This window comes from Antennarius striatus, chromosome 11 (genome assembly GCF_040054535.1).
Source record: "Antennarius striatus isolate MH-2024 chromosome 11, ASM4005453v1, whole genome shotgun sequence".
Classification (NCBI taxonomy): Eukaryota; Metazoa; Chordata; class Actinopteri; order Lophiiformes; family Antennariidae; genus Antennarius; species Antennarius striatus.
Window position 1 is genome coordinate 14,579,012 of NC_090786.1, and position 27,454 is coordinate 14,606,465.

The 27,454-nt window shown below is 37.7% G+C and overlaps 1 protein-coding gene across 1 annotated transcript in view; it reads left to right on the top strand.

The window, feature by feature from the left end:
- Positions 1–27,454, top strand: part of adgrb3 (adhesion G protein-coupled receptor B3) — a 108,474-nt gene that overhangs the window by 66,781 nt on the left and 14,239 nt on the right. Inside the window, exons 13-19 of the mRNA XM_068327168.1 lie at positions 3,382–3,528; positions 4,416–4,491; positions 6,128–6,230; positions 6,704–6,747; positions 20,088–20,214; positions 21,200–21,303; positions 21,410–21,512. Of these exons, the coding sequence (XP_068183269.1) occupies positions 3,382–3,528; positions 4,416–4,491; positions 6,128–6,230; positions 6,704–6,747; positions 20,088–20,214; positions 21,200–21,303; positions 21,410–21,512 (704 nt within the window). The remainder of the gene's footprint in view (positions 1–3,381; positions 3,529–4,415; positions 4,492–6,127; positions 6,231–6,703; positions 6,748–20,087; positions 20,215–21,199; positions 21,304–21,409; positions 21,513–27,454) is intronic.

Consider the following 27,454-nt stretch of genomic DNA (forward strand, 5'->3'; position numbering starts at 1 on the left):
ACTGACATAATTGCATGTGTTTTTTTACCTCTGAATATCACATTTATTTTACATCTGATTGTTTTCCAAGCATACTACTATTTGTCATTATAAATAATGTGTTTAGGCCCATTAGTTTTGTTGAATTGAAATCAGGGAATCATGGAAGCTGAAAAACTTGACATACAGTAAGTGGTGCATTACAGTGTTGCTAATGTCTGTGCTTATTTCATTAAATGGCGTCATGTTATGGAGTATGGCATCCAACTGAAAAATCAATTCATCTGGAAAATGTTTTGGACACTATTTATTAACACTGTTAATTGTTTTTTTCTTAGCAGACATGATGATTTACATTGGCAATCCAAGGTCTCTGCCTTAATAAGAATAAGACGCTACACACAAATCACAGCCATATAAAGTGAATCTAACTGTGGTTCCTTGTTCCATAAGTTGCAGGGGTACATAGCGATTGAAGAAGTAAATTTGTTTTTGATACTTTAATGAAATAATTATCGGTACTGTACTGTACTGTGTAGGTACTGATCATAATGAAGCTGGATCACCATATTAAGCTCACAGATAATATTGACTGACTGCTAAGAAATTAAAAACCAAACTTATGAGAAGGACAAAGAGATTTCACTTATGTTTGACTTTCCTTTCATTCAGCAAAGATTCCTAATCAAACAATGTAAATGCTGGCACCTCTACATCTATGGATTAATAATTTGTTAGATATAATAAAATTACTTGTCTTTTATAATTCCCTGCACTAAATATGAATCTGGCGCATCAAAGACCGGGGATCTTTTGATAATAAGTAGTTTCAAGTTGTGCTTTTTTCTTCTCCCAGATATAGAGTAGTGACAGAAGTCTTCCTCATTACTGCATACACCTTGTTAATGAATTTCAGCCACCTTGACTCATCAGTTTTATTAATAAAGCCAGTAGACGGTCCTTTATAATTCATATGAAAAACTCAAGAGTGACCAAATTATTCATTTTAGGAGATTACAGCTTTGAAAATTCTTCTTAGTTCCTGTCTTTTATACCTTGGTACCTTGTGTCCTTTACATTTCTATTCACGATTGAAATACAATAGTTTTTTTAATTTTTTTATTTACTTAATGTTATACTTGAGAATTTTATGAGAACATGTGTGAGGACATATGAATGCAGGAAATGCAGTTTGATCCTCATTCAAGTGATGCAGGACAATGAAAAGCAGATTCCTGAGCCAGCTTCCTGAAAACTCTTAGCACTCAGGGGCCATTTGGCTTTTGACCGTTTATCTGAAGATGTGGCAGTAATGAGCTGCCTCTGGCTAGAATACCCAGAAGCCCACTGACTGCTGCTTGAAAAGTATGAAGAAGTTCAGGGAATTTTTTTCAACCTAAGAACTGCTTTACTTTTTTCAATAAATGTCAAAATTGTTTCCATTAAAATATAAAAATCTGACTCAGGCATTTGCAATTATATGAAAGATGCATTAATCGAACAACATTGTGCCACCTGTTTAGAAAAATATACCAAACTGTATCTTGAAAATAAACAAGCAGGACGTGTAACATCTTTTCATGGTAATCATTTCACTGTTGATCACCGGCTGTAGACATTCTGTTGGGTTCTGTCGTCTATTGGGATAGGTTAGGATGGTGGCGCATGCACACGCAGCAGCTCCTCTCTCTCCCACTAGAGTGGTTCTTTCGTGGTTTTTTTACTGCCTGTGGGTCTGACAGGACTATAATTTCATCTGTGATGTACTGTATGTCGTGCATATGGTACATTTGACAATAAAGTTGACTATGACTATAACTATAGACACTGAATAGTTTCAGTTCACACAGTAGTGCCTGGATGGCCAAGTAACCCTTTTGATTAAAGGAAGGGAAAGTTTTGTGGATTCTTTGGTGGAAGCCAAGTGGAGAGCATTTGGCTGAGTAAGATATTGCGGCATCAATTTGTCACTAATTTATGGCAGCCTCTTGACACCTAGATATATACTGGCTCTCATCGGTGCATCGTCCTCTGTCCTCCTACTTTTAGTCAAATAACCTTGATTGCAAAATGCTCTCTACTCCGGTAGCTTATTCTCTCCTCTTGCAAGCAAAAGCTTTGAGGACAAAGTGAAGCACAGGACATGGCAGAAAATTAAACATCGCATTGAAGGTGAAATCCATCATATTTGTTTGAGCATTTTATTCTGGCGATCTGTTCTGGAGCTCTGCTTCACAGTTGAGAGAATTATTAGATGTTAAATAGTGTAAATAGCAATTAGACACAAACAATGGCTACAAATAGTCATTAATTTATTTCTATGTATTTTGACTTAATGCTGAAGCTCAGAAGTAATGAGCAATGCTATAATTCCTTTATGAAAATGAGATATGCAGAATGCACTGGGTCGATGTTCAGAAGCATCACACTCCTAAATGATCACTTTATTTATGCTGCTTAAACCCCCATTTACCTGCAGAATTAGCCATAAATCTGGGAGTCTCATTAGAACCCTGTTGTGCTTCACAGTGTGCCCCTTGACTAAAAACCCCTACACAAAGGCTCACACAGAAACACAAATATACACACTCCTACTGCTTCTGTTCCCAACATCTGGTTTTGTGAACAGGCCTCTTTGCAAATTCTGGGTCTCATGATTCTCTGTGATTTCATGCCTGCTGCTGGATCATCCCAAACACATGGACACACCTTCTGTTGCCGATACCACTCAAAATGTAGCATCCAGCCATGATTCAAATTGTGTTATTGGAAGAGCACAAGGAACAATAGAGCTTTTGCATCAATGGTAGGATTATCCTCAGATTCCTCTCTGAAATGCCGCCTGATTGGAAGAAAATGTGATACCAGGTAGAGAACAGAACATCTTTATCCTACCCTTGTAATGCTGAGTCCCGCTTAGTTGATTCTGGGAATACTCCTTGTTGTTGTCACAGTAAATGCATGAACCAGCCTTGTAAAGCACCTCAGTGGAGTTATTAAAGAGCTCACTTGTCAACACATTGTTAGGTACCAGGTGTGGGACTATTTAAATCTGTAGGTGAATGCATTTAAAAAAAAAAAAAAAAAACTCTTTCTGTGGTCTGAGGATTTTTTAGATTTCTGTTTGGGCTACAATTTTATATTTCAAACAGTCACGTGTGCTCGGCTATGCTCTGAGAACATGAAATCATTTACGGGTAATTAGAAGTTATATTTAGCATCTGTTTGGTTTAGCTTCGCATCAAAAACAGTGGAGTGAGCGAGGCTCTGTGACATAACAGCCCAGTACACGACCCTATTAAGACAGTACAGGAAAATTGTGTGACATGCAAACTCAAAAATACTCCAAACTGTATTGAATATCACTAATTCTTCTCTGATCTGTGTGTTTCAATTCTGCAGTGGCCAGCATCCAAAGGCTTCCGGCAGTGTCTGTGATGACTGACATCAACTTCCCCATGAAGGGTCGTAAAGGCATGGTAGACTGGGCAAGGAACTCTGAAGATAAAGTGGTCATTCCAAAGGGCCTCTTTGTTTCCCAGTCGACAGGTAGGTGACCAAATACAGGATGTTTCATGTAGCCAACGAATCAGTCCACGTAGGCATTATTCATGTACAAAATGTTTAGTTTTCTATAGAACATACATTAACTTTAATACTGTCTGAAGAGGAAGCTCTGGTGAAATGTGGGATTAATGCATAGTGGCCACGCTGGATTGAACTGAATTGCCCTCATGGGATCAATAATTTAAATAAGTCTGAATTTGAATTCACAGGCTACTGTTGAGGAATAGCAAAAAATATTTTGACATCTCAGCTGCATGATTTTAGTAGAATTCCTTCATCTAAAAATAAATTATAAACCCAAAAGTGCACAAGTCCTATCCAGAGCATCTTTGCTTCTGATAACGCTACCAGACTTTAAACAAAGACAGCCTTGTAGCCTGTTCAGTTGTTGACTTTTCTGTCGACTCAGTACTTGTAATATCTATTCAAACAGTGGTCGTCATAACTGTACATCACAAAACAGCCAGATAATTTGGTTGATTAGTGTAATCAGTCTTATCTGGAACAAATCAGAGATAACATAACAATTGATTGAGAAACTGTTTGGTGTGTCTAATCCTAGTCACTTTAATTTAGATAGTGTAGACAGGAGCTGATCCTATTGTAGATATAAGTCTGTGCTTCTTGTTAAAGAAAATCCTTTTATTCTCATTTATGATGGTGCAAGGTACTCCATTAAACTAGCAGGTTAACTCGAGCCAAGTGTTTCTTTATATTTGAATTATGTAATCAAATGGTGTTATTGAAAGGCATTACTGTCATTATTTACTTTTTATCTTCAGTAATAATGTGGCTTATACTATGAAAATTAATAAAGAAACAACAACACACAACTGAAATGTTAACTTATCTTTCATTTTTCCTTAAAGATATGGAAGGATCACCTGTGTTCATTTTGGGAACTGTGCTCTATAAGACTCTTGGACTCATGCTACCTTCACCAAAGTAAGTGCAACACACCTCCTTGTCCATATGTCCTGCCCTGCTGCCAAGAGGAAATATCAGATAACATTAATCCATTTCAGCAGTCGAAGTGTCAATTTTTATTCAGATTTATAGATCCACTCTTTAAAACAGGCAGTGTCTGACTCAAGTGTCCCTGAGATGTTCTAAATCAAAGACACAACATTAAAAGTTTCAACAGCTGAAAAATAAAAGTACCGTAGTTTTTTTTTTTCCCCACTACTTTTGTCATAAATGTTACCACAAGTTAAAGTGGATGTTCTTTATCAAAGCTTTTCCTTATACATCCTCTTATTTTGCCAATGGTGTTAACAGATGCATTCATTTATGAACCTTAAAGAGAATAGATGTTAACTAATTTATTCAGCAAATGAAACATATTGAAAGTAACCCTGAATATGTGGTTAAATAAGGTTGGCAGTGCCAGGAAAAGCTGCAGGATGTTCCATTAAAAAAAAGAAAAAACAACAAAAAACACCTGGTGACTGAACCCAAAGAATACGTCTCTGCCATCAACGCCTAAAGACAAAGTGGTCATTTCAGGACCAGCCAGGCCAGCTGTCACAGGTGGAGATGCACATGTGGGAATTACTCATATTCGACCAAAGCTCAGCCTCTCCAGACGAACAGTTTTATTCTTTTCCATTTGCCTAATTATAAGCACAAAAAAAAATTCACAGAAGAAAACTTTCTTTGCTCCTAAATTTCAGTACTTTATTAATCTCCATATCAAAAGTACAGAATATGACTGTTAGTCACATAATAATATTCTCCATTCAAGGGGTGCTGGTAAGGCAGGGTCTGACACAGTATCACCTCTATTACCCTTTGCAAAGTTGACATTTTCTCCCCACTGGAAACGTGCTAGGAAATTTCATTTTCCAATGAAAAAGAACATTCCGTCAGATATACAATATCTGAAGATGTTTTTTTTTTTTTTTTTTAAAGAAAAAAAGGACTATTGGGCTGGATTATAAAACCACAGAATACAAAGAAACATATCATTCAGTTGAATTTTTTGTACTCTTTCTTCAACATCATCGGTAAACATCCTGTACTGGCATTTTGATATTTAATGGGCATCATTTTCAATCCTCCTGTTATTTATATGCTTTAGTGTTAAATAGAAACTGCATGAGATAAAATTCTTTAGACCAATACACTATCAGGTCAGATAATTTAAAGACATTTACCAAAGTAGGTGAACTTGAATTCAAATATATGCACAATACCCCCAAATTGAGTTTGGATGCAGGTGTTTCTCATTGATCTCACCTGAGGCTCAAATGGCACATCTGAACTTAAGCCTCAGTGTTTATATTTGCTTGATAGAACAGAAAAAAGAGACCTCAGGTGTTTGAAGTAAAACCAAGGCCAAGTCTTTGAACACTGGAAGTGTTGTGTCATGATAATCCTTTCTACCCATGAGCTCCGCTTAACATTCATAGAAATACATTATAGGTTAAAACAGTTAAGCTCATATATTAAACATGAGCCACTACTTTAGCGTAGTCTTTAAGAGAGTGAACTGATTTTTTTCCCCCCACATTTACTAAATGTGTATTAATCAAAGTAAAGCAACTTAACTGAATCTGCATACCTCTTTTTTTTAAATTAGGAACCACACGGTTGTGAATTCTAAGGTCATTGCTGTGACTGTAAGACCTGAGCCCAAGGTGACTGAGTCCCATCTGGAGATTGAACTGGCTCACCTGGCAAATGTAAGCATTGCCTCTATCCATGGATATTTCTTTGCCTCAGTTTGTTTTGCTTTGGTATGTTCAAATTTTCTTTTTTTAGCTACAGATAGAGCTTTTGTCTGTTGACTGAATATCCTATGATCACCAGAGCACATGATGACCTGAACACATCAGCACATGAGCCAACACACAATGGTGGTTAATCAGCTCAGTAATTAGTTAAGATCTGAATTCAGGAGAATGTACAGCTAATTACAGACACACTCCTTTCTCTAATGTAGTGTTTTCTTACTGGGAAGTAAAGTACATGTAAATCTCAACTTTTTTCTTCACCAGTTCACCCCACATGTGAATTGTTTTGGGGGGTTTTTTTCAAAAAACACACACAAACAAACAAGCACGCAGATAACTTCTAATGATTATGGTGACTGTAATGATGCTTTATTCTCTCCCAACATACCAGATAAATATTTTGCTCTTTTCGACTCTTTCAGGGAACAATGAACCCCTACTGTGCACTGTGGGACAGCAATATAATGTAAGTGGGCATGCATTCTCACGCCACTTTGTGTTTGCCAGGTGTCCTGCATTTATTTACAGTTGTTATATAAGATAGCAAGGTAGCATGTCACTTGTTATATAGCTTCACTGCTGGATCTTTGAAATTGGGTTATTGTGCATCTACTTTTCATCCAAAGTAATCAGGAGCATGTGGACCTGCACACATCTTTGTGAAGACTATGGGTAAACCAATAGCACACGCAGCAGAATTAGTCAGTGAAACTAAACCTGTAAGGCAAAATTATCCATTAAATCCTTATGATGGAGTTGACACATCACCATGAATATCTTTTGAGATAAACCATGCTCTTTAAAAGCCTTAGGAAGGGATGAAAATGTTTTCCATTTTACTGTACTTAATATTTAATGTAGACTTTGCTGAGACTGCTTTACCCATGTGTGCTTCTGCTAGTGTGTGAGTTGGTCTTGATGTGGCTTTACTGTTGCAAGGGTTCTACCTACTTTTCCGTGGTTCTACCAAGACTTGCTAAATGAACGACTCTGTCATGAGTCATAAAGATACTTTTTAAAATTAGTTTTAAACATGATGTTGTATGACACGTGATGTTAAATTAAAAGCTGATTTGCATCTTTTGTCCGCTTGACCAGACTCTGGAAATAAAAATTTTACAAGCAAGCCATTATAAATAAGGAGATAAGAGACTAAACAGTCAGCGCCTGAAGAGCATCAGTAACAGATACTCCAGAATTATGTAACAAGTTGGAAAAATGTGAAAAATTATGTGGATATGTAAAACTGAACTGTCACAAAGAAACAAAGCAACAGCACAAATTAAAGCTTAAATATAAATCAGTAAAATTTACAATCACATGAATCACATCATGATAATTGTAATGAAAGCTATTACAGTAGTTGCATTTGACTTAAAGGTGATGTTGCCATTATTCTGTTGCTTGTAGAATAACTCACATTGTGCTTTTTAAAAATGTTTGGATATGGTTGTACTCTTAAGAGTTGAAGTGGTTTGGAATGTGCAATTGTGATGCTATTTAAGTTTTTTTTGCTGTCACCCATCTTGCAATTGGATCATATTTCATCTGCAACGGGATTATTTTTATAACTGTGTAACATGATGAAGTCAAAATTTTGAGGAGTTTTCAGTCAACTTTTCATGCCATAATTGTTGGTTTATCTTCAAATCCTTGTGGCCAACATTTGAGTTGCATCCATTCAAGGCATTTCCAAGGCATATTCTTCCTTATATTTTTTATATATCGTGTGGAGGAACCATACACAGCCACAACAGCCTGGTATCTCCTCCTCATGCTGGTCAGCAGCCTGTTCACACTCTGCTGTGGGATGGCATCCCATTCTTCAACCAGCATTTGTCACAAGTCAGCCAACGTGGTTGTTTTTCGGTCACTCTGGCACAAACAGCACGCCCAAGCTGATCCCACAAGTGTTCAATGGAGTTGAGGTCAGGACTGCTGGCAAGCCATTCCATTTCTCCTCTCCCAAATTTTGGAGGTAGTCTCTGATAAATCACGCTCTGTGGGGGTGAGTGTTGTCATTTTGGAGAATGGACTTTAGTCCCAAGCTGTGGATACATTGAATTGCCACTGGTTGCAAAATCTCATTTCCATACCTATCTGCATTGAAATGACTTCCAATGATGACAAGTCTTGTTTTTCTAGTGAGGGAGATGTCACTCCGCAACCATCACGCAACCTTGAAAAACTTTGTCAAGGTCAAATTTTCACTTTTATACCTTTTTAGGTACACATCTTTGAAACCTGATGAGATCACAAAACAAAAAGCAACATTTTCAGGAAGCCAGAGGCACAAGAATGTGATGATGCCCTGGACCTTTGGAAAGCTAGGTCAATGTCATTGTTGATAATACGATATAAAATTAATTGCTGCAACCATTATGAAAGTAGGTGAGGAAATAAATTTTGATTCAGGGGTGTCGAGGGATTTTACAGTCTGACTGCCTTGTTGTCATTGTATTTGACTTACTTTATAAGATGTTTTGCTCAAACCATGTTTTGCTCATTTCTTTAAAATTCATTTCATTTTTAAAAATTAATTAAAATAGGCATATGCAACTTATGCAAAGTTTTCAGCTTTGCCAAGCTCAGTGAGTACACACTAAAGTTTTGGTATTTAGTTTTGCATGAACAACATGTTACTTTACTGTAATCAAAAAAATCAATCAATCAATCAATCATAATCAACCATCCAGTATTACGCTGTCACCAACAGCAGCCTGTGAAGACCACTTAACTGCTCTTTTAAAATGTGGGACAATAGAACACTGGCAACAAATGTGTCACAACACCTCAGTAATGAACCATGACTCATACTGAAATTCTGGTGCAGCTTATTGTTAAGTTCATCACCAGGGAACAAAAGTCTTACAAAAGTCAAATCTAGACAATGTTCAGGAATAAAGACACTTAGCACCTGGCATGTAAAACAGCCCTACAGTAATTACATGATGATTGTGTACTGTGTATTTAGTGTATATTTGAAACTATACTTTGCACATGCTTTGGCCTCAGTTTTGCTTCAATTCATTCAACGGCAGATGTGGATGAACCAGATCTGGCCAGAACTTTTATGAAGCTATTGTTTTTGCTTAGAATGCTGTGAACAACCTGTCCTCCTATCAAGGTATTTGAGGGCAACTTTTCTATTTTTTGAACCTCAAAGACAAAACTGGGACGACTCTGCTGCACTCTCTTCTGTCCTTCACTTTCATATCAGGGCTTTTTTTTTTCCCAGACCTAAACAAGTCATTTTGAACCAAACACCACTGGATGACTCTGTGGTATGTTGATCTTGTTCATTACAAACAGTTATTCTGTCCTATCACACAATAGCAGCCGCTCAGGAATCATTAAGGAGGTAATTTGCTGTCTGTCAGCCATGTTGATTCAAATCAAATGAGAATGCTCACTGTAATAATTAGCACAGGTAAAATGTTGGTCACAAGTAGAGAAGTGTGTCCTCTGTGATGCTTTTTGCACCAACTCACCATGGTTCAGAACATGAATATAGTCAACTGACTGTGGACGCAGCTAAAGTAGAAGCTACAGCACCTCTCTGTTACAGTCTCTGCTGCGTATGCGACAACACAAGAAAAGCTATTGTGTTTTTTTATTGATGTTTTTTTTATTGGATAAGCAACAGCAAAACTGAACTTTTTATGTTTATGAAATTATTGCGACTGAATTATAACCTATGCTTTCTTTCATTTCTTTCTATTTTTATAGTTATTTTAAAGCGCAAATTATGCTATAAAAGGTGACATTTTGAACAAATGCTCATTTATTTTTTCTCAATAAGCCAGAGAAGTTTTTATGTTTAAAAAAGTAGATTTACTTCAGTAGTCTACTCAGTTTGGATGACACAACCATTTCTTGTCTCATCTGATCTGATCTGATCTGATCTGATCTGATCTGATCTGAAAGTGCAACTGGAAATTATGGGCAAAAATACTTAGATATAGATTTTCTCTACACATGCTCCTTCCTTGGATCCATTTTCAGTTTAGTAGTTACTCAGCTGAAATTGTTCACTGTACCTTAGGCCCCTGTCTGTTTTAACTCATGACTGTCTTCATCATTATTATGCCAGAGAGCATGGACAACAACTGAAAAGTCACAACTAAACTTCCCTTTAATACATGGTTGATAATTGTTGGTTATATTAAGCAACAAACATCTTCTTCTCCCTTTGGCTTTTCCCTTCAGGGGTCGCCACAGCGAATCAGTTGCCTCCATCTAGCCCTGTCTTCTGCATCCTCTGCTCTCACACCAACTACCTTCATGTCCTCTTTCACTACATCCATAAACCTCCTCTTTGGTCATCCTCTTAAGCCTCCTGCCTGGCAGTTCAAAACTCAGCATCCTACTACCAATATATTCACTATCTCTCCTCTGGACATGTCCAAACCATCTCAGTCTGGCCTCTCTGACTTTATCTCCAAAACCTCTAACATGTGCTGTCCCTCTGATGTACTCATTCCTGATCCTATCCTTCCTGGTCACTCCCAAAGAGAACCTCAGTATCTTCATCTCTGCTACCTCCAGCTCTCTCTCCTGTCTTTTCGTCAATGAAATTGTCTCTAGACCAAACAACATCTCTGGTCTCACCATTGTTTTGTACACCTTTCCTTTCATTTTAGCTGAAACTCTTCTATCACACATTACACCTGACACTTTCCTCCACCACCTGTTTTACAGTCCTCATACATGTCCTGCACCGCTCTCACATACTTCTCTGCCACTCTAGACTTCCTCATACAATACCACAGTTCCTGCCTGGGCACCTTGTCATAAGCTTTGTCCAGATCTACAAAAACATAATGCAGCCCCATCTGGCCTTCTCTGTACTTCTCTATCAACATCCTCAAAGGAAATACTGCATCTGTAGTACTCTTATTTGGCATGAAACATACTGCTCACAAAGCTCACTTCTGCCCTTAGTCTAGCTTCAACTAGACTTGGGGCAGAAGCTAGACTAAAAATGGGCACCAACACACTTATCCTCCATTCCTCAGGCATCTTCTTCCTAGCTAAGATCCTATTGAACAACCCAGTCAGGAACTCTACTGCGACCTCTTTTAGACACTTCCATACCTCCACAGTTATATCATCAGGACCGAGTGCCTTTCTACTCTTCATCCTCTTCAATGCCCTCCTCACTTCATCCTGACTAATATTTGCTACTTCCTGGTCCACAATGGCCATCTCTTGTAGTCTTTGTTCTCTCTCATTTTTCTCATTCATCAACTCTTCAAAGTACTCTTTCCATCTTCCCACCACACTACTGGCACCTATTAATACACTTCCATCCCCATCCTTAATCACCCTTACCCGTTGCAGATCCTTCTGTCTCTCTGTCTTGCTAACCTGTACAGATCTGTCTCTTCCTCCTTACTGCCCAACCTAGAAGAACCTAGCATACAGATCATCATAAGCCCCTTGTTTGGCCTTTGCTACCTCTACTTTCACCTTACGCTGCATCTCCCCGTACTCCTGTGTACTCTCCTCAGTCCTCTCAGTGTCCCACTTCTTCTTAGCTAACTTCTTTCTCTGTATACACTCCTGTACCTCCTCATTCCACCACCAAGTCTCCTTATCTACTTTCCTTCCAGATGACACACCAAGTACTCTCCTACCTGTCTCCCTGATCACATTAGCTGTAGTTGTCCAGTCATCTGGGAGCACTTCCTGACCACCCAGAGACTGTCTTAACTCCTTCCTAAAAGTCATGCAACACTCCACTATTTTGTCCTTTGCTCTGCCTTTGTCCTCTTCATCTTCCTCACTTTCCTCATTTCCACTGGCACCCTGTAGGTGAACAGCACCTATGGCGGTCGTTGTTAACCCGGGCCTCAACAGATCCGGTATGGAAGTCAGAAATTTGATTCACATTTTTGATTTGGCAAAAGTTTTACATCGGATGCCCTTCCAGACACAGCCCTCTGTATTTCTCCGGGCTTGGGACAGGCATAATAAGACACTGAATGTATTTGTAGTGAAATTGATTGTTTTTTAATGATTGTAGGAGTATTTTTACCAACATAAATGATCTAAGTATATCTTCCATCAGTTTACTAGGAAGCAGATCATCGAAGTCATTAGATCTTTTCTTCCTTAAAACTTCATACATGATAATTTTCTGAGAAATGTTCATCTATTTTCATTAGATTAATCAATATTCTGTCAGAGCCACCATTAAAGATTTGGCTTCACATGAGCCATCAGTCTGAAACCCATTAGATTTTTTGTACTTTGAGAGGTTATTGCATTATAACCCAGAGATGTAAGTAATCTACTTCAGCTGACATGCTCAGTGTTCAGCCAGTATGTAAGTAAAAAATCTGAGGTAACAGAAAACCAATATTTTCTTTTTTATTTAGTCTCAGGTCTGCATGTCCCCAAATGTTAATAGTTCAATTGCATACAACGTTATTCCTCATATATTTTCAGTGACCAAAAAAGCCTAACATTATTGATTTCCCACTGCTATGCTGTAGAAAAATGCTAAAATTGCTGCACAATGATTTTAAATTAGTTATATCTGCTGTAGTTTTTAAAGACAAATCTTCAGGGTTCTAATTGACCAATCAGACCAAAAAATCTGGACCAATCTCCGCCCCCACTTCAGCAACAACAGTTCAATATGGACATTAAAATTTAATCTGGCCTATCAACCACTCTCTTTCTCGCTGTGTCTTTCTTTTCCTTGACCTGTCTCTATCCCCAGTGTATTTCTTTTTCTCAACCAACGGGTCAAGGCGGATGACCGCCCTCCAGAGCCTGGGTCCCAGAGTTTCTTGCTCAATGAGGGAGTTTTTCCCCACCACAGTCGATTAAGCTTGCTCTGGAGGGCACTGTCGACTTTCTTTCTGTTAAGCGCTTTGAAATATCTGCAGATGTGAATAAGTACTATATAAATAAAAGTTGATTGATTGATTATTTGACTATCTTGAAATTTTGCGTTGGATTCATATAATTAAATATGAAGAACAAGAATAACATTATCCTGATTACTATCACAAAAAATAAATTTCACATAGAAATAAGTTATTTAAGATATCCGAAAATAGATTTTTTTTTTTTTAATTATTGAAAAGTCCAACCCTCATCAGAGAAGTCACAGTCACTTAATGAACCTAAATTCAACTTGCTGGCATGGAAAAAAAGCAAAAAAAAGCAAAACAAAACCAAAATCCCTAAATATCAAAAGAACTCCACTTCAGTAGTTGCTGTGTGTAGAACATTTCTTGAAAAGAAGCAGATCAGTTCTTAAGCTGTGCCCCAGGAATGAATGGGCAGACAGATGCGATTGATGGATGGAACCCATTCCTGTATTTCCCTCCTTACCTTGGCATGGCCAACTCATGATGTTCCTCCATTATGCACAGCTAGATTCAGGCTGAGATAATATTCTTTATTTTGATGAAATATGATTTTGGTGGGTGATACATTTTGTAAATATGTATTGCGGATCAATATATTTTATGTGTTGACTGTAGGACTCCTGGGTCATGGAAATATACTTTATGTTCCTTGATGGTACTATGTGTGATGTCAGTAGTTTTGGTGGAAGTGTGTAATCTCTGAGGGAATCACGTCACAGAATACAATTACAGATCGGCATTACATGGTGGTTTTTGCCTTTTGGCGTTCCCGTGCAATTAGCTGCTTTAAAATCCTCTGAATCCGTGTAAAGTAGTGCAAAGAGAGCCTGATGAGTGTCTTTCAGACATCGTGGCAGCAGATGTTTTAGTGCCCCCTCTCAGATTATCCAGCAGAGAATTAGTGAGGCTAAACCATTAAACTGAGGAGGACAAGTCTCCTCATTAAATACTTATGGAACCTGAAACAACTTCACATGAGGATTAACAGCATCTCGATTTTTCTGTCATAGATCTTCATATACCAAAAAGCCGTCTTACTCACTATCACAGTTATGACACCTCTTTCTAATGTATTTATTCCATGGAATTATTTCCCCTGTGTAAATCACTTTCCTGTCAATCACAGGTACTCAAAAAGTAATGTTGTATTGCATTACTTTGGTACTATTGGAAATATTGTAAATTCCTTTAACAGTAAAGCATAAACAAAAATATGATTTTTTATGATACAATATGATCTATTTTCCATGAATGGGAGGTGGTTCACTCTGCATACAATGTAAGGATATTGCATATTTAATAACTAAGTGAGACAAGAGTCTCTATCTTTGAGCCTCTATCACGGCAGCTCATTTGTGGATCATCGGCAAACTTGAACAGATTGTTCTTTGGGCCATACCTTATAATGTTAATCCAAAACAGCTTATTAATATCACTTCAAAGATTTTTTTTTTAGTAATTGTGTTAACAGAGCCATCTAAATGGCAACCGAGAAAAGAAAATGGAAATATTTTACAATCCAGCTTTCACCATGACTTCAATCAATAATTCAAAATCAATACACAGTTAATGAACTGACCTGAAGTACAGTATATGACTCATTTCAGTGTGAAAAGCAGTTACCTCAATTTCCAGTTCCCCAAACACCTGGTGATCCTGGATGAGAACAAAACTGCCCACATAATGCTGATGTTAAGCAACAGCAAAAAAACAAAAAAAACCCAAACATTTAAAAGCAATGCTAAAATGCTACATAATAACTTCAAATCAGTTGCTACATAATGATTTTAAATGAGGAAACTGGAGCATGTGAAACACCCCGAGCTTCCTCATTTGTATGAGCACTGTCAAAGGTTTCCCTTTAGGGCAGCAATCCTAGAGAATTTTCCCACTGTTGTACCACTTCAATATGCACAATCTCAAATTTAAAATGTAACTAACATTTTAAAATTCACTCTGCAGCCATCTGAAGGTCAATGCTGGTTATTTGGAGAAAGGGGTTGAATAGAACTTACTATCACTGGGTAGTTTTTGCCTGTGAAGATGTACACAAGAACTCTACTCTGACAGGAATGCATGAGAAGCAGAAATCGTACTTCCTGGATGACAACTCTCAGTTGTTCCCTCTGCTTAAATGAATGAATAAAACATTTTATAATGAATGAACAAACAAACGAACAAACAAACGAACGAACGAACGAACGAATGAACGAATGAACGAACGAACGAACGAACGAACGAACGAACGAACGAACGAACGAACGAACGAACGAACGAACGAACGAACGAACGACTGAATGAAACTACTGAGTACTCTTTCAGTGATATCCAAATCTGTCCAAGCCACATCTTGGAAATGTTGTTTTTAAACTAAGCAATATTTCTGCCAGTCTGTTTTCTTGGCCTGTAGTTTAACTGGGTGCAGCTTTGTTACATTTCTTGTGGCTGTGGTTATGTTTTAGGTTCGGATGTGTTGGGCTCAGTCCGAGGAGCCCTGAAGTCATGTTCCACTTCCAAAGAGATCTGGTCTCCTATTTAACTTAATACCTTTTCAATCTGTTGACTATCCAAACTGAAACAAAATTTCCTTTTCCCCTCAGTTACTCACATGGCAATTAAGAAACCTGATGAATGGTTTTTCATGTGTATGCCAATAATGAGGATACTCACATAAATACATAAATACAAGCATGCATAGAGGCATTCGTACATAGAGACAGAGAGACAGACCGCTAGACAGACAGACTGTTTGGATATTCACTGCGAGGGAAACTTGTGAAGCTCGTACTGTCCCACAAAAGAGTGTGATGCAATGTGTGCACATGAAACTTTAATTTGGTAGTATTATTCAGTCGTGCGTTGAGTCATATGCTGACATTGATACCTGGGTAAAGAGTCATGTGAGTCAAATTCTTATGCTGTATGAGGTGGGAAATGATCTGCACTTTCATACTAAGCTTAATTTTATTGACTTTTTATTTGTACTCTTAATGCCACTTAACAAAGCCAGATGGCACCGAAGGGTGGGCCTGTTGAGAAAGGGTAGTTATAGTAACTCTAATATACACACAGTGGCTTCAAATACTTGCAATTGATCAGAATGAGACTCATGAACTCAGGCAGGAAGATATTTTGTAGTTTTTAGGTTTGGTTTTGAATGACTATGTCAACACTGCAAGTGCCAAGATAACGTAAGTTGGTTGATCAATTCATCGTTAGATTAAATCATTTGCTGGGGACCTCTGCTTGAAAACTGGAATGATTTCTGCACATTATTATAGGCCATTGACATTGAAAAGAAGTAACCATGTGGGCGATGTTTGCAGTAATGATAAGCTTCGCTCCAGTGAGGACTCGTGATGGACTGATGAGGACACTAACTGAGCATTAGCTGTCAGCTGGAGGCAAAGCTTTATTTGTGAGTGTGTGAGCGACAAGGCAGGATATGATTTGGAGTCAACGTCATCTGAATCATCAGTTGCAACATGAAATAAATGATATTAGTTGATTTAATAAATGTATTTATTTGTAAATCTGTTGTAGCAACTTTTGGAATATTGAGTCGTGTTGTCATTTTTTTTATGATTAAATTACGAAACAGGCAGTTTGCAACATAAGGTTAGTATGATATGTCTTGCACCATAAAAATAGGCACTAATTTTCCTTTCATCTCCTCTCAGTTAACACACACATCGTGGCCCACAGGCTGATGTAAATTACCATCATTAAGAGATCCAAGATGGATGGAATAATTTCCCAGCACTGCCTCCGCCCTCCTCTGCCAGTCTTTGTGTCAGTTTTTCAAGAACTTAAAAAAATCGCCTAAAATACTCTGTACGCACTAGCCCAGTGCCGGGCTAATTTGATGTGGACATGTCATGCATTTAAAGATGTTTTGTATGGGTTTTCCTGAAAAAAAAAAACAAAGCTAAATGGTGAACTGAACAGTCTTATATGCAAAGCTGGCTTCATGCATTAGAAAGGAGTGATCATTAACTCTATGCAGCTGCACCCGCTTTATTGTTTGACTTGTAAGCGCAGTCTTTGGACATCTGGATAAGTTATGGGTTTAGCACTAAGATCTCAATAGCTGTAGGAACTCAATCTGTCAAAGTCCTGCTAGAAAACATAAACCTAATTGGAGTTTTATGCATCTCTCTATCTCAGTTTCAGCAAGACAAGAGGGTTTAAATCGTCTAAAAGTTTTCTGATTTTTTATTTTGGTCTGCAGTCACTGGTCTGGATGAAATGCTGTCACGTATTCCACTCCTTAACGTTTCTGTACGAAGTCATCAATACATCACAGCAAGAAGGGAAAGTTGTCAACAACGTGTATGTGATGAATGTCACAGGACCATTCTCACTGTGGTTAGCACCACTAGTGAAACACTCTGGACATTTAATATTCCCAGGCCGTCATGGCAGGATATGACCAACATACTAAACAGGGAACACATAATTATCCAGTCAGGAATGGCCAGTAAGCTTCCCTTGCTTGTTCCAGAGACACAAAAAGCATCAAACAAATTAAAACTTAGGCATATTCATGACAAGACAAGAAATAAAGTGATGCTCGTTGTTTACCCAGCACCAACATCATGGCTGGTCTCTGTGTCCTATTGGAAACAAAAGCTTAAGTGTGCTTTTTTTTTTTTCCATAACTGTTCTACTTTGAATTGTAATGCTCCTCGTTGAAGTCAAAAATGAACTTGGAGCTTGTGTACTTTCGATATGTTTGTATTTCAGTTCAATTTCAATAGCTGTATTTTTTTGGACTAAATTTATTACTTGACTTAATTGTTTACCATGTTACTACTCTAATAAAATGTTATGCAACCTGTTGATGAAATAAATGTAATCAAGGTCATTTGTTGATTCTAATGAACCCTTTCAAGATTTTACTTAACATGAGGTCAAAAAGACGGCTAAGAGACCAACATTACCATTGTTTTAAAACTGGAAGCTCACATGAAGTTAGATTCTTCTGGCTAAAGGCTTAATCACACAGTGTGATATATGTTGAATACTTAAAGGTTTCATTATTGGACTTTTCTGCTCCTGGAACAAAAACCACAAACTCAAAAAAGTCCTTAAACTCTTAACATCTTAGTGTCAACAACAGGATGTAGCGGCCAACTCTAATGTAATGTTCAACATGGGGTGCCTCTATTTGTTCAAATTCTGATGTTTATGCACACACACACGTTTTGAGTTTCAGACTATATTATTGATTCTCAGCATGTTTGACGTCAGTTGGTCTCTAAAAACATATCTACTTTGTTACTTTGCCTTGAAATTCTTAGAATCAATTTTTTATCCGTATAATTTTTTATTCAATGGAGCCTGATAGAGGTAGTGTTATACAAGGATATGTCCAGGAGCACCAGTGCTTTTATTTAATATAATGAAATGTCAGTGTTTGGATCTGCCGTTTATGAGTTCTCTAAAGAATCCTTGAAACTGCACGACTCAGCTACAGCTGCAGACAGTCCTGCAGAGAATATGAGTTTTTTTCACATGATGCGTTTGTGACTGAGCTTTTTATTTATTTTTTATTTTTTTTTAAATAATGTGTTGTATAATGTATTTGGATAATTTACAAGTGCATATTCTGTGTTTAATGTGGGGATTGAAGAACTGGAAGTAAATCAGAAACATTCAGCTGAACAAAACACACATCCCAGTTGCTGCATTACTCAGCACATACTGCTCAGCACTTGTTGAAAATTTGCAAAAGCTGCCACAGAGCAGTTATAAATACTGATGCCATATTGATCAAACGGCTGAGCGGGATCGCTTCACATAGATCCTGCTTGTGATCAGTACTACTGTATGTATCGAACCCTGCCTTTATAGCTTTGCAGGACAACAGGTGTTTGTTTGTGACATGAATCTTAACATCAGGTTATATTATGATATAACACAGCAATGTCACATATTTTGTGTCACTAGACATCGTGCACGATGTTTAACCTTCCAGGATGTTTTTTTTTTCTTTTTTTCTTTTTCTGGGAGATTTAAAATGAGTAAGGACGAATGACAAATGGGAGAGAATCACTCCTTTCATTTCACCTGCTAGTGGTGAGAAGTGGGGACTGGCTGCAACCATTCACTCTCCTTCCGCGGGGTGGTATTGGTTTTTGCAGTGGGTTTTTCACAACGCTCCTCTCCAAGGGGCGACGGCTGTGGTCTGAAATGATTTTCAGGATTAATCGCAAAACATCAATTACCTCCATCAAATCAGGACATGCAGGCGAATGAACAAATCCTGCGACAGCGGTCATTTCTTTTTCCACTGTATCACCCCCCCCACACACACACACACACACACACACACACACTAGCAGAGAGGAACAGAGTATCAATCTGATGCTGTCCACCGATTCCAGGGTGAAAATCCCCCTTAGGAAGCATTCAAAACCTGCTAATTAAAACAGCTGAAGGGGGCGACTAAAATCACAGGGAACGGACATTGAGAAGGGAAAAGAGCGATACAGCCGTTTGGAAAACATCTAGAGGAATTATTAAAAAAAAAAAAAATCACGCTTAAAGATATTCAGGTAAATACAAATGCTCTTATCTCTAAGCATTGGGAGGGAATAATGGTGGTTTGGTATCAGTTGTTTGGTTTTTATCTGCGCACAGCGAATCAATCAGCACCGGTCGGCTTGGACAGCTCCGTGCGTCCTCCCCCTCCTGCGCGCCCCTGCCTCTCCGCTTCCAGCTGAAATGCTGCTTGCAGCTCCTCAAGAGCTGATCCGATGTGTCCGTTCGCCCTTTTTATTTTAATTTTTTAATTAATTTTTTTAATGTAACAGTCTGTATATCAAAGAAATAATTAAATTCAAAACTACGATGTCGATAAGTCCCGTGAAGTCTTTCCGCCGCTGCTGTTAAACCTCTGCCTTCCTTCTTGCAGGAACGATTCTTGGGGAGCCTGGTCCAGCAAAGGATGTAAAACGGTGCTCACAGATGCATCCCATACAAAATGCTTGTGTGATCGTGTGTCTACCTTCGCCATTTTGGCTCAGCAACCAAGAGAAATAGTAAGTAGGCTATTGATTTGTTATTCAGTGTTGGTTTTACAGGCCGATGAAAAGGAGAAAGCCGCTCACGCTCATGTGTGTGTGTGTGTGTGTGTGTGTGTGTGTGTGTGTGTGTGTGTGTGTGTGTGTGTGTGCTGGTGCGAATGTAGATTTAATCTTTGTCGTGCTAATCCCATTAACAGTGAATCAGCGGTAACTGGAGGTTTTTTTTTGGGGGGGGGGGTTATTTCTAGTTTGCACGTAAATGTAGGTAAATCTGTGTTCAGGGGCGTACATGCACGCCGATGCTTGTGTTTCTCCTCTTCATCAGTAAAATGAGTAAATGAGGATGAAAGATTTCGCATTTGAAATGAGCATTATCATGTTTTCTTTACTGACATGTGATAAATTGACAAACTATGCATAGGAGGGATTCCGTTGCCATAACATGAACTGTAATCACATTGCTACTGAGGAACCAGTAGTCGTTTGTTGAGAAGGGACAATAATTAACACTTAGAACATGAAGTACAGTACTTATGATGGCCTATGCTTAAAAAACAAATAGAACTTGAAGGCATCTGTTACCTTCAGCTCAGGCCTTCAGCATCACAATGTCACTTTAGCTATAAAAGTGCACTTTTTGTAATTACAGTATACACTCGTGCCTAGTGCATTATGTTTTCTCGACAGTAGTTTATTGTACTCTCCAAATTGCAGCCATATGATTGGCCAGCTAATGTGATTTCAGAAGGGAATAACACATTTGAAGCAACAGATTTTTGCTTTTGCCATGTAAGTATATTTTCCAGCACAGGTGGTAAGGTCTGGAATTCATGCAGTTCAGACTTCATAATAATTTATTACGGAACCGACTGTGTACTATTCACAGTGGTGTTTGTAAATTTGATCGGTTTCATCCCTGTACAACAATAAAGGTTTACTGTCCTGCATGAACTACATTCAGCCTCCCACTGACTGCTCGGTCTTGGTGTCTCCCTCACAGACCATGGAGTACTCAGGGGTCCCATCTGTGACATTGATAGTTGGCTGTGGTCTGTCTTGCCTCGCCTTGATCACGTTGACAGTGATCTATGCCGTCCTATGGAGGTAATTGTACTTTAAGACTATTGGCTGCAACCGCATGATGATAAATGTTGTAATCCAACTACAAGTTTTAGAAAAGAGCTGATTTGGTGGTCATTCTTTCTCGTAGATATATTCGCTCGGAAAGATCCATCATCCTGCTCAACTTCTGCCTGTCTATAATCTGCTCAAACATATTGATCCTTGTTGGACAAACGCAGACCCATAATGTGGTAAGTGTCTTTTAAGAATTTATTCTTCACAGTTCAAAGCATTTGGAGGATTTGTGCTTGCTTTAAATGTGAAAGGGTTTAACCAAGGATAATGTTGCATAGGAAGGATTGAAGTAGCACTTAACCGTGGCCCTGTCATGTTTGAATAGTACTCAGTACTTAAGTTTGGCCTTTGTGAGTGTTTTGTCATACCCTTGCTTTGTATTGCAATGTAAGGTAATGTGATCTTACACCTGTACCTTATAGTTTACCTCACAGACTATCACGAGGCTCCCCTTCATGATTTTAAGTGAAATAGCAGTAGAAACTCCATTATATCCATATATTCCTGGTCTGTTTGAGATATTTTAGCCCAATTCACTGTTAACATAGGATCACATTTCATCTTCGTTTCATTCTCTAAAATTCTCATCTATAAAATAATGTCTTTTGAGTACCAGATGTTGGTTTTGTCATTGAGAGTACAAATAACAGTAATTTAATAGTTGGGTCCCAGCGTCTGTCAAGCAAAATGCTCTTTTTCTTTTGTGTCTCGCACAGAAAAGCTTCTCGTGTATCATCCAAAAAGAAAATAAAAGAGTTTCTAATTTCCCTCTAAGATGTAGGCTTCTGCCATGTTGGCTGACTACCGCTGGTCTTTACTCAGGTTGCCATGTCTTGGCAAAATCGACAATCTGTTTGCATATATAGATAGGTCTTAAGTTGTAAATAAAAGTGTTCAAAATGCTAGTCGTATTGTAGTGGTTCAAATGTAAACTGTTAACAATTCAGACTAATTAAACTTGTTCAGTGTAAGATTTTATAAAAATGTTGCCATGAAGCACATTAGAAGCCATGTTGCACAGGTCAACAAAACACTGAGGATTGGATCCAATCTTGTACTCAGATTACAATGCATATATTAGTGGAATTACACAAAGAATTGTTAAGGTATCAGTGGGCACTGTAGTCTAAATCAAGTCATGAGTATTCATAGGGTTACCTGCAGTAGTTAAAAAAGGGTCTGCATTAAATAAATAAGTATCACGTCCTCTATTTTGCTTCGTAACAGTAGAGCAAACAAGTGGCTAATGTATGAGATTCTTTGGCAAACTGTATTTGGGATTTACAAGCTGCCCTGACAGACGTCAATAATTTGGCGGCATTACAGAATGGCATATTATCCATTTCACTGAGCCACTTCTTACCATACCTTTACCTTTTTGGGACAAATGCATGATATTATTTTCTCAAGGTGTTGTGATCTACAGTTCCTCCTCCTTAATCTATTTCCTTTAGTTTTCAGTTGATAGCAAGTAAGTCTTTTAGTATTTGAACTTTTTCTACAGCATAGCAGTCATGGTTTTTAATGCAAATCAACTGAACAGATAAGAGACAGCAATCCTGTGGAACAATGTTTCATGACTATCGAGGCATTCAGTCATCAGAATATCTTTGCTGCTGCTGCTGCTGAGCATCACGGCTGCTTTCACTGTGCTTACATGTATGATTTGCTCTTAGAGCAGATGGGCTACAAGCATTTGGGGGCTTACATTGGACCAGACGCCGCTCATAAATCAAACCGTATCTCCATTAATTTTTCTGTGCTCAATGAAAGTCGGATCATTAATAATGAATAAATAAAAAAACAGAAAAAGCCTGAACTAAACATAAAATTATTCAATGACACAATAGATTAAACACAGACAAAATACACCAAACCAAACATTTTAATATTATGTAACCTCCTATAGTCTCTTCCTTTTTATCATTATAAATGAATCTGTTCTCATTCGGGTCCCTTTGGTAGACCATTTAAAGATGATTGAAAGCTTTTCAGTTGTAATGAGAGCTCTATTTATCTCCAGTCTTGATTATGAGGACCACCACTTAACATAGAATACTCACCCGTACCCCTCATAAGATATCTATCTCCAATTTGCAAGGACATTTCATGGTTCTCAGAAAATCCACTGATAAACTGAGGATGTCATTTCAGCATTTCTCAGAGGGATTCAACAGGCTTTATACATTGCAATGTATGTTTGATATATCCACGCCTTCCAAAACCTGAAACCTGAGTCAGATATCACAAGTAAAACATTATTTTTTTCAGTCAGGCTTTCTTCTTCATTCACATGGTTGTTTGACCCTTCTTCATCTTCTTCCTCTGGAGCCATTATGGGTCATCTGCTTTGGAACAGAGGAACAGAGGTTATGGTGTATGGATAAAATGCCGCATAGTAAATGTTTTGGTATTACAAATGAGGTTCCACTATGAGGTTCTCACAGTTTGACTGCTCTGCAATAATTCCATGACTTTATTTGCCAGTATTAGTAACGTACAACACAGCAGTCTTTCATCAGAATTGTTCTCTTATATCAAACACACAAAACCATTGTTTTAAATGATAGAAAAACACATTCAGAGGCTAGTTGGAGATGATAAGTAAGCATTTTACTGCTAGAGAGCGGAATATTTCCTTCAGGAGTTGGTAAAGACCAAAAAAAAAACTCGATTAATGCAATATTAGTGATTCATTTCAGCCCATATAGATGCTTAAAACATGGTAACATTAAATGTTGCTTCTCATTTATGTACATAAGGCTGACCAAGTTGCTGTTCTTTTTTTAGTGATCAAGTTGCTGTTCTTTTTTAATGTCATCCTAATGAGCAAGAAAAGAAACATTAGCCATGGAAAATAAAAATTTAAATTATACTAAAAGGTTTTTAATAGCTAATCCAGAAAGTTGAATATTTGTTTGTAACATGTTCACGAATCCAGTTTGTATGCTTTTATTAGACACCTTAAAAGCAAACCATTCGTTCTGGTGTCCATCGTCTTGCACAGTAATCAAGTCAGCATTGGTTCAAGTTATAAAAACGCTTCCATCTTGCTGATAATGAAAGTTCACAATTTACAGCTGTCGTCCCTTACTTTTCTTGACCGTGCGTCCGTTGTAATAATATTTGAGATATAATTTACTTGTTTGATCAGGCATACCGGAGAAGACAGTGCTTGAGGGGAGGGCTAGAAGAGGAGAAAACAGAGGCCCTGTATGGGTTTAATTGCGAAGCTGCCTGACACTGCCTAACTTGTTTTTCCTCCATCTCTTGCAAGAAGACCACATAATTGGCTCCACTGTTTGTGGATTCAGACTTGTTCATTGTGTGATAGAAATCATTTCTTTAGTGTGGAGGTGTCCTCTTGTAGCAGGAAGTCAGTGAGTCACCTTTATTGGCCTGTGCTTTTATTTTGTCTTTTGTCCTCGTTGGTTTTCGTCGTACAGAAAAAGGGAAAATGAAAAAGAGACTGCTGGTCTTACCAGGAAAGATACTGTAACAGTATTGTATAATGGGTGAAAATGTATCGAACACCAAGTGGATAGAAGTCCTGTCACTATCAAGAGACAATTAAACCATCACCAGAAGCTGGTTGACTTTTAAGGAATGAGTGTCACCTGGCTAATGATGTGAGCTGAAGCACTTCTTCAGACAAACTGCTTGTAGCCTTTGCATGTATAAACCTCCTGACGCATCGTGAGATTGATGATCATCAACCTGTATTAAAACACTGCGTCGTGCATCAGCACAGATGGCTTATCAAAGCTGGTATCTGATCAAAAAACAAATCATGCATATCAAGAATGAACAGCTTATAAAATTCTCTCCAATTAACTATTGCATTTAGTTCCCATGATATCAGGATATTCAGTTCTACCTTACCATGTGGTATTATTTGGTGATAGTAATAGTGTTGGTAAACCAACTTGAAAGTCTTTCGATGACTTTTAAGAGAAGTAATAACATTTTCTCAGATATATAATATATACAATTCAAGATTAGTTTAATCCAATTACGAAGAAGGGTTTCTATGCCTCAATATCAACACAACTAAAATTGTTTTTTATTAAATTTAAACAACACACGCAGCTCCCTTTTATCAATTTGAGTCATTGTATTATAAAGCAAAAGACTTCATTGCAACCACACTGTCATTTTTTTTAAATTTGAGAATGCCTCAGGACTCCTAATCATTCCCGCCAGAGTTTAAATTTTCCTGATTTTAAAGTGCCAATATTGAACCAGCTTAAAATATTTCCCATCAGCCACTACTTTTACGTTCATGTTGATCAGCTCTGCAATATTTCAATGTGGTCCCTTCCTCTGTTTCCATGGATACTGACACAGTGCGCTGTCTCGCCATTTGCCTTTCTAAAGGGCAGTGTGAACTCTAGGTTTCAGCCGTGGTTTTTTGTGTGACCGCCTGCACCAAACCGGTGCTGCTGATGTCTCCACACATTGTCCCTTTGTTTCTGCTCAAATGAACAGTTTTTATATTCAAAGACTAATGAGGCCAGATGGTTATGTGAACCCAAGTGAACTGAGAAACATAACAGTTGTATGTGACCTGTTTCCAACAAATAAGGCAGGCTCCATTTCCAGCACCTTGAGTCACTCTTTAGCAGCAACAACACTTGAACTGGCCCCATATGTAACTCAGTCCAGTATTACTAAGATATGTAATGTATGTATAAGGTAGGCACAGAAGTTGCTCTATTACTTTGATACATGGTTGTCCCCAGAGATTTGTCATGTTCATCCAATAATAGCCACATACATCACAGTGATGAGTTAACATCTAGGTCTTTGAATTCATAAACCCATGTGGAAATGTGAACATCACAGAGAGTATACAGTGTATGTTGCTTTGTTGCGGTGTAATAAGGAATGTTTCTTACTCCGCTTCTTAGATGAAGACAGCAGAGGATTTGTGCTTTCTGTGAAAGCAGCTGTGAGGAATTTTAGTATTTGTTGTCACTAAAGATGTCCTTTTTTTTTTTTTTTTAAATTTGTCCTGCAGGACATTTGTATATTTAAGGTTTTCTAATGAGATACTACTGATATTTTCAGCTTTTCACACCAGAGTCAATTCATAAAATATAAAATGAGCTGACCCTCACTATAAACACCATGTAGACTTCAGAAATATTTACATTTCAGTATTGGAAAACTACAAATATATTAATTGAACAAGAACAATTTAGATATGTGATGTAATTTTCTGTTAAAATGTAAGTTTGATTCAAAAAAAATGAAGAGAATTGACGCCGAAACCATTGCAGATTAGGTTTCTTAGCAAAGTGGGCTTTAATCAGCTGTTTCAAGTTGAACAGTTTAGTAGAACACATTAATTTTATTCTACATCAGCACAAAGGCTTCTTGCAAAGTCACCTGCAATCTCAAAATTATTCAAAGTGTAAGAGTTCACATTTGCAAATCAGATGTTGTTGAAACACTGCCGCCACAGTCACTGACTTGAATCCCTTAGAAAAATGCTCTGCTTGGATTTGAAGAAGGTGTTTGCAGTTCCTAAACCGAACACATGAACAGAATTGGAGGACTTTGTCCATTAAGAATGAGCAGCTAAGCGGTCTCTACAAAGTAGTAGACACACTTGTCATTAAGCAGCTGAGTCATCTTGAGGCTGTTGTAGTCAGTAAAAATACACATTTGTGTAACATAAAACGCATTGTCTTTTGTATTAACCTACTTAAATCTAGTTATGAGCTAAAAGAGTACAAGCTGAAGAGCTAATATGCAGTATAGTGAAATTATGGAATAATTGTGCTTCCTACTCAACACTGTACGATCATGTTACCAATTTGCACCATAAACTATATCATTACTGTATTTAGTTTATTTTATCAATTTTAGCAAGTAGGACAACTTTTTTTTTTCAATAAAATCATAGCCCTGACAAATACAATAAAACACCTCACATTTAAGTAACACAGACATTTGACATTTTGTAGTTTAACATGGTTACTGCACCTGGATGCATCCAACATGAATTCAAATATTTTTTATTAAACATAAAGATAAATATTTTATACAAGAATCCACATTTAAATCATTAACCACTCTCTTCAGTGTAAGTTAACAGAATTTCCAACCTCTC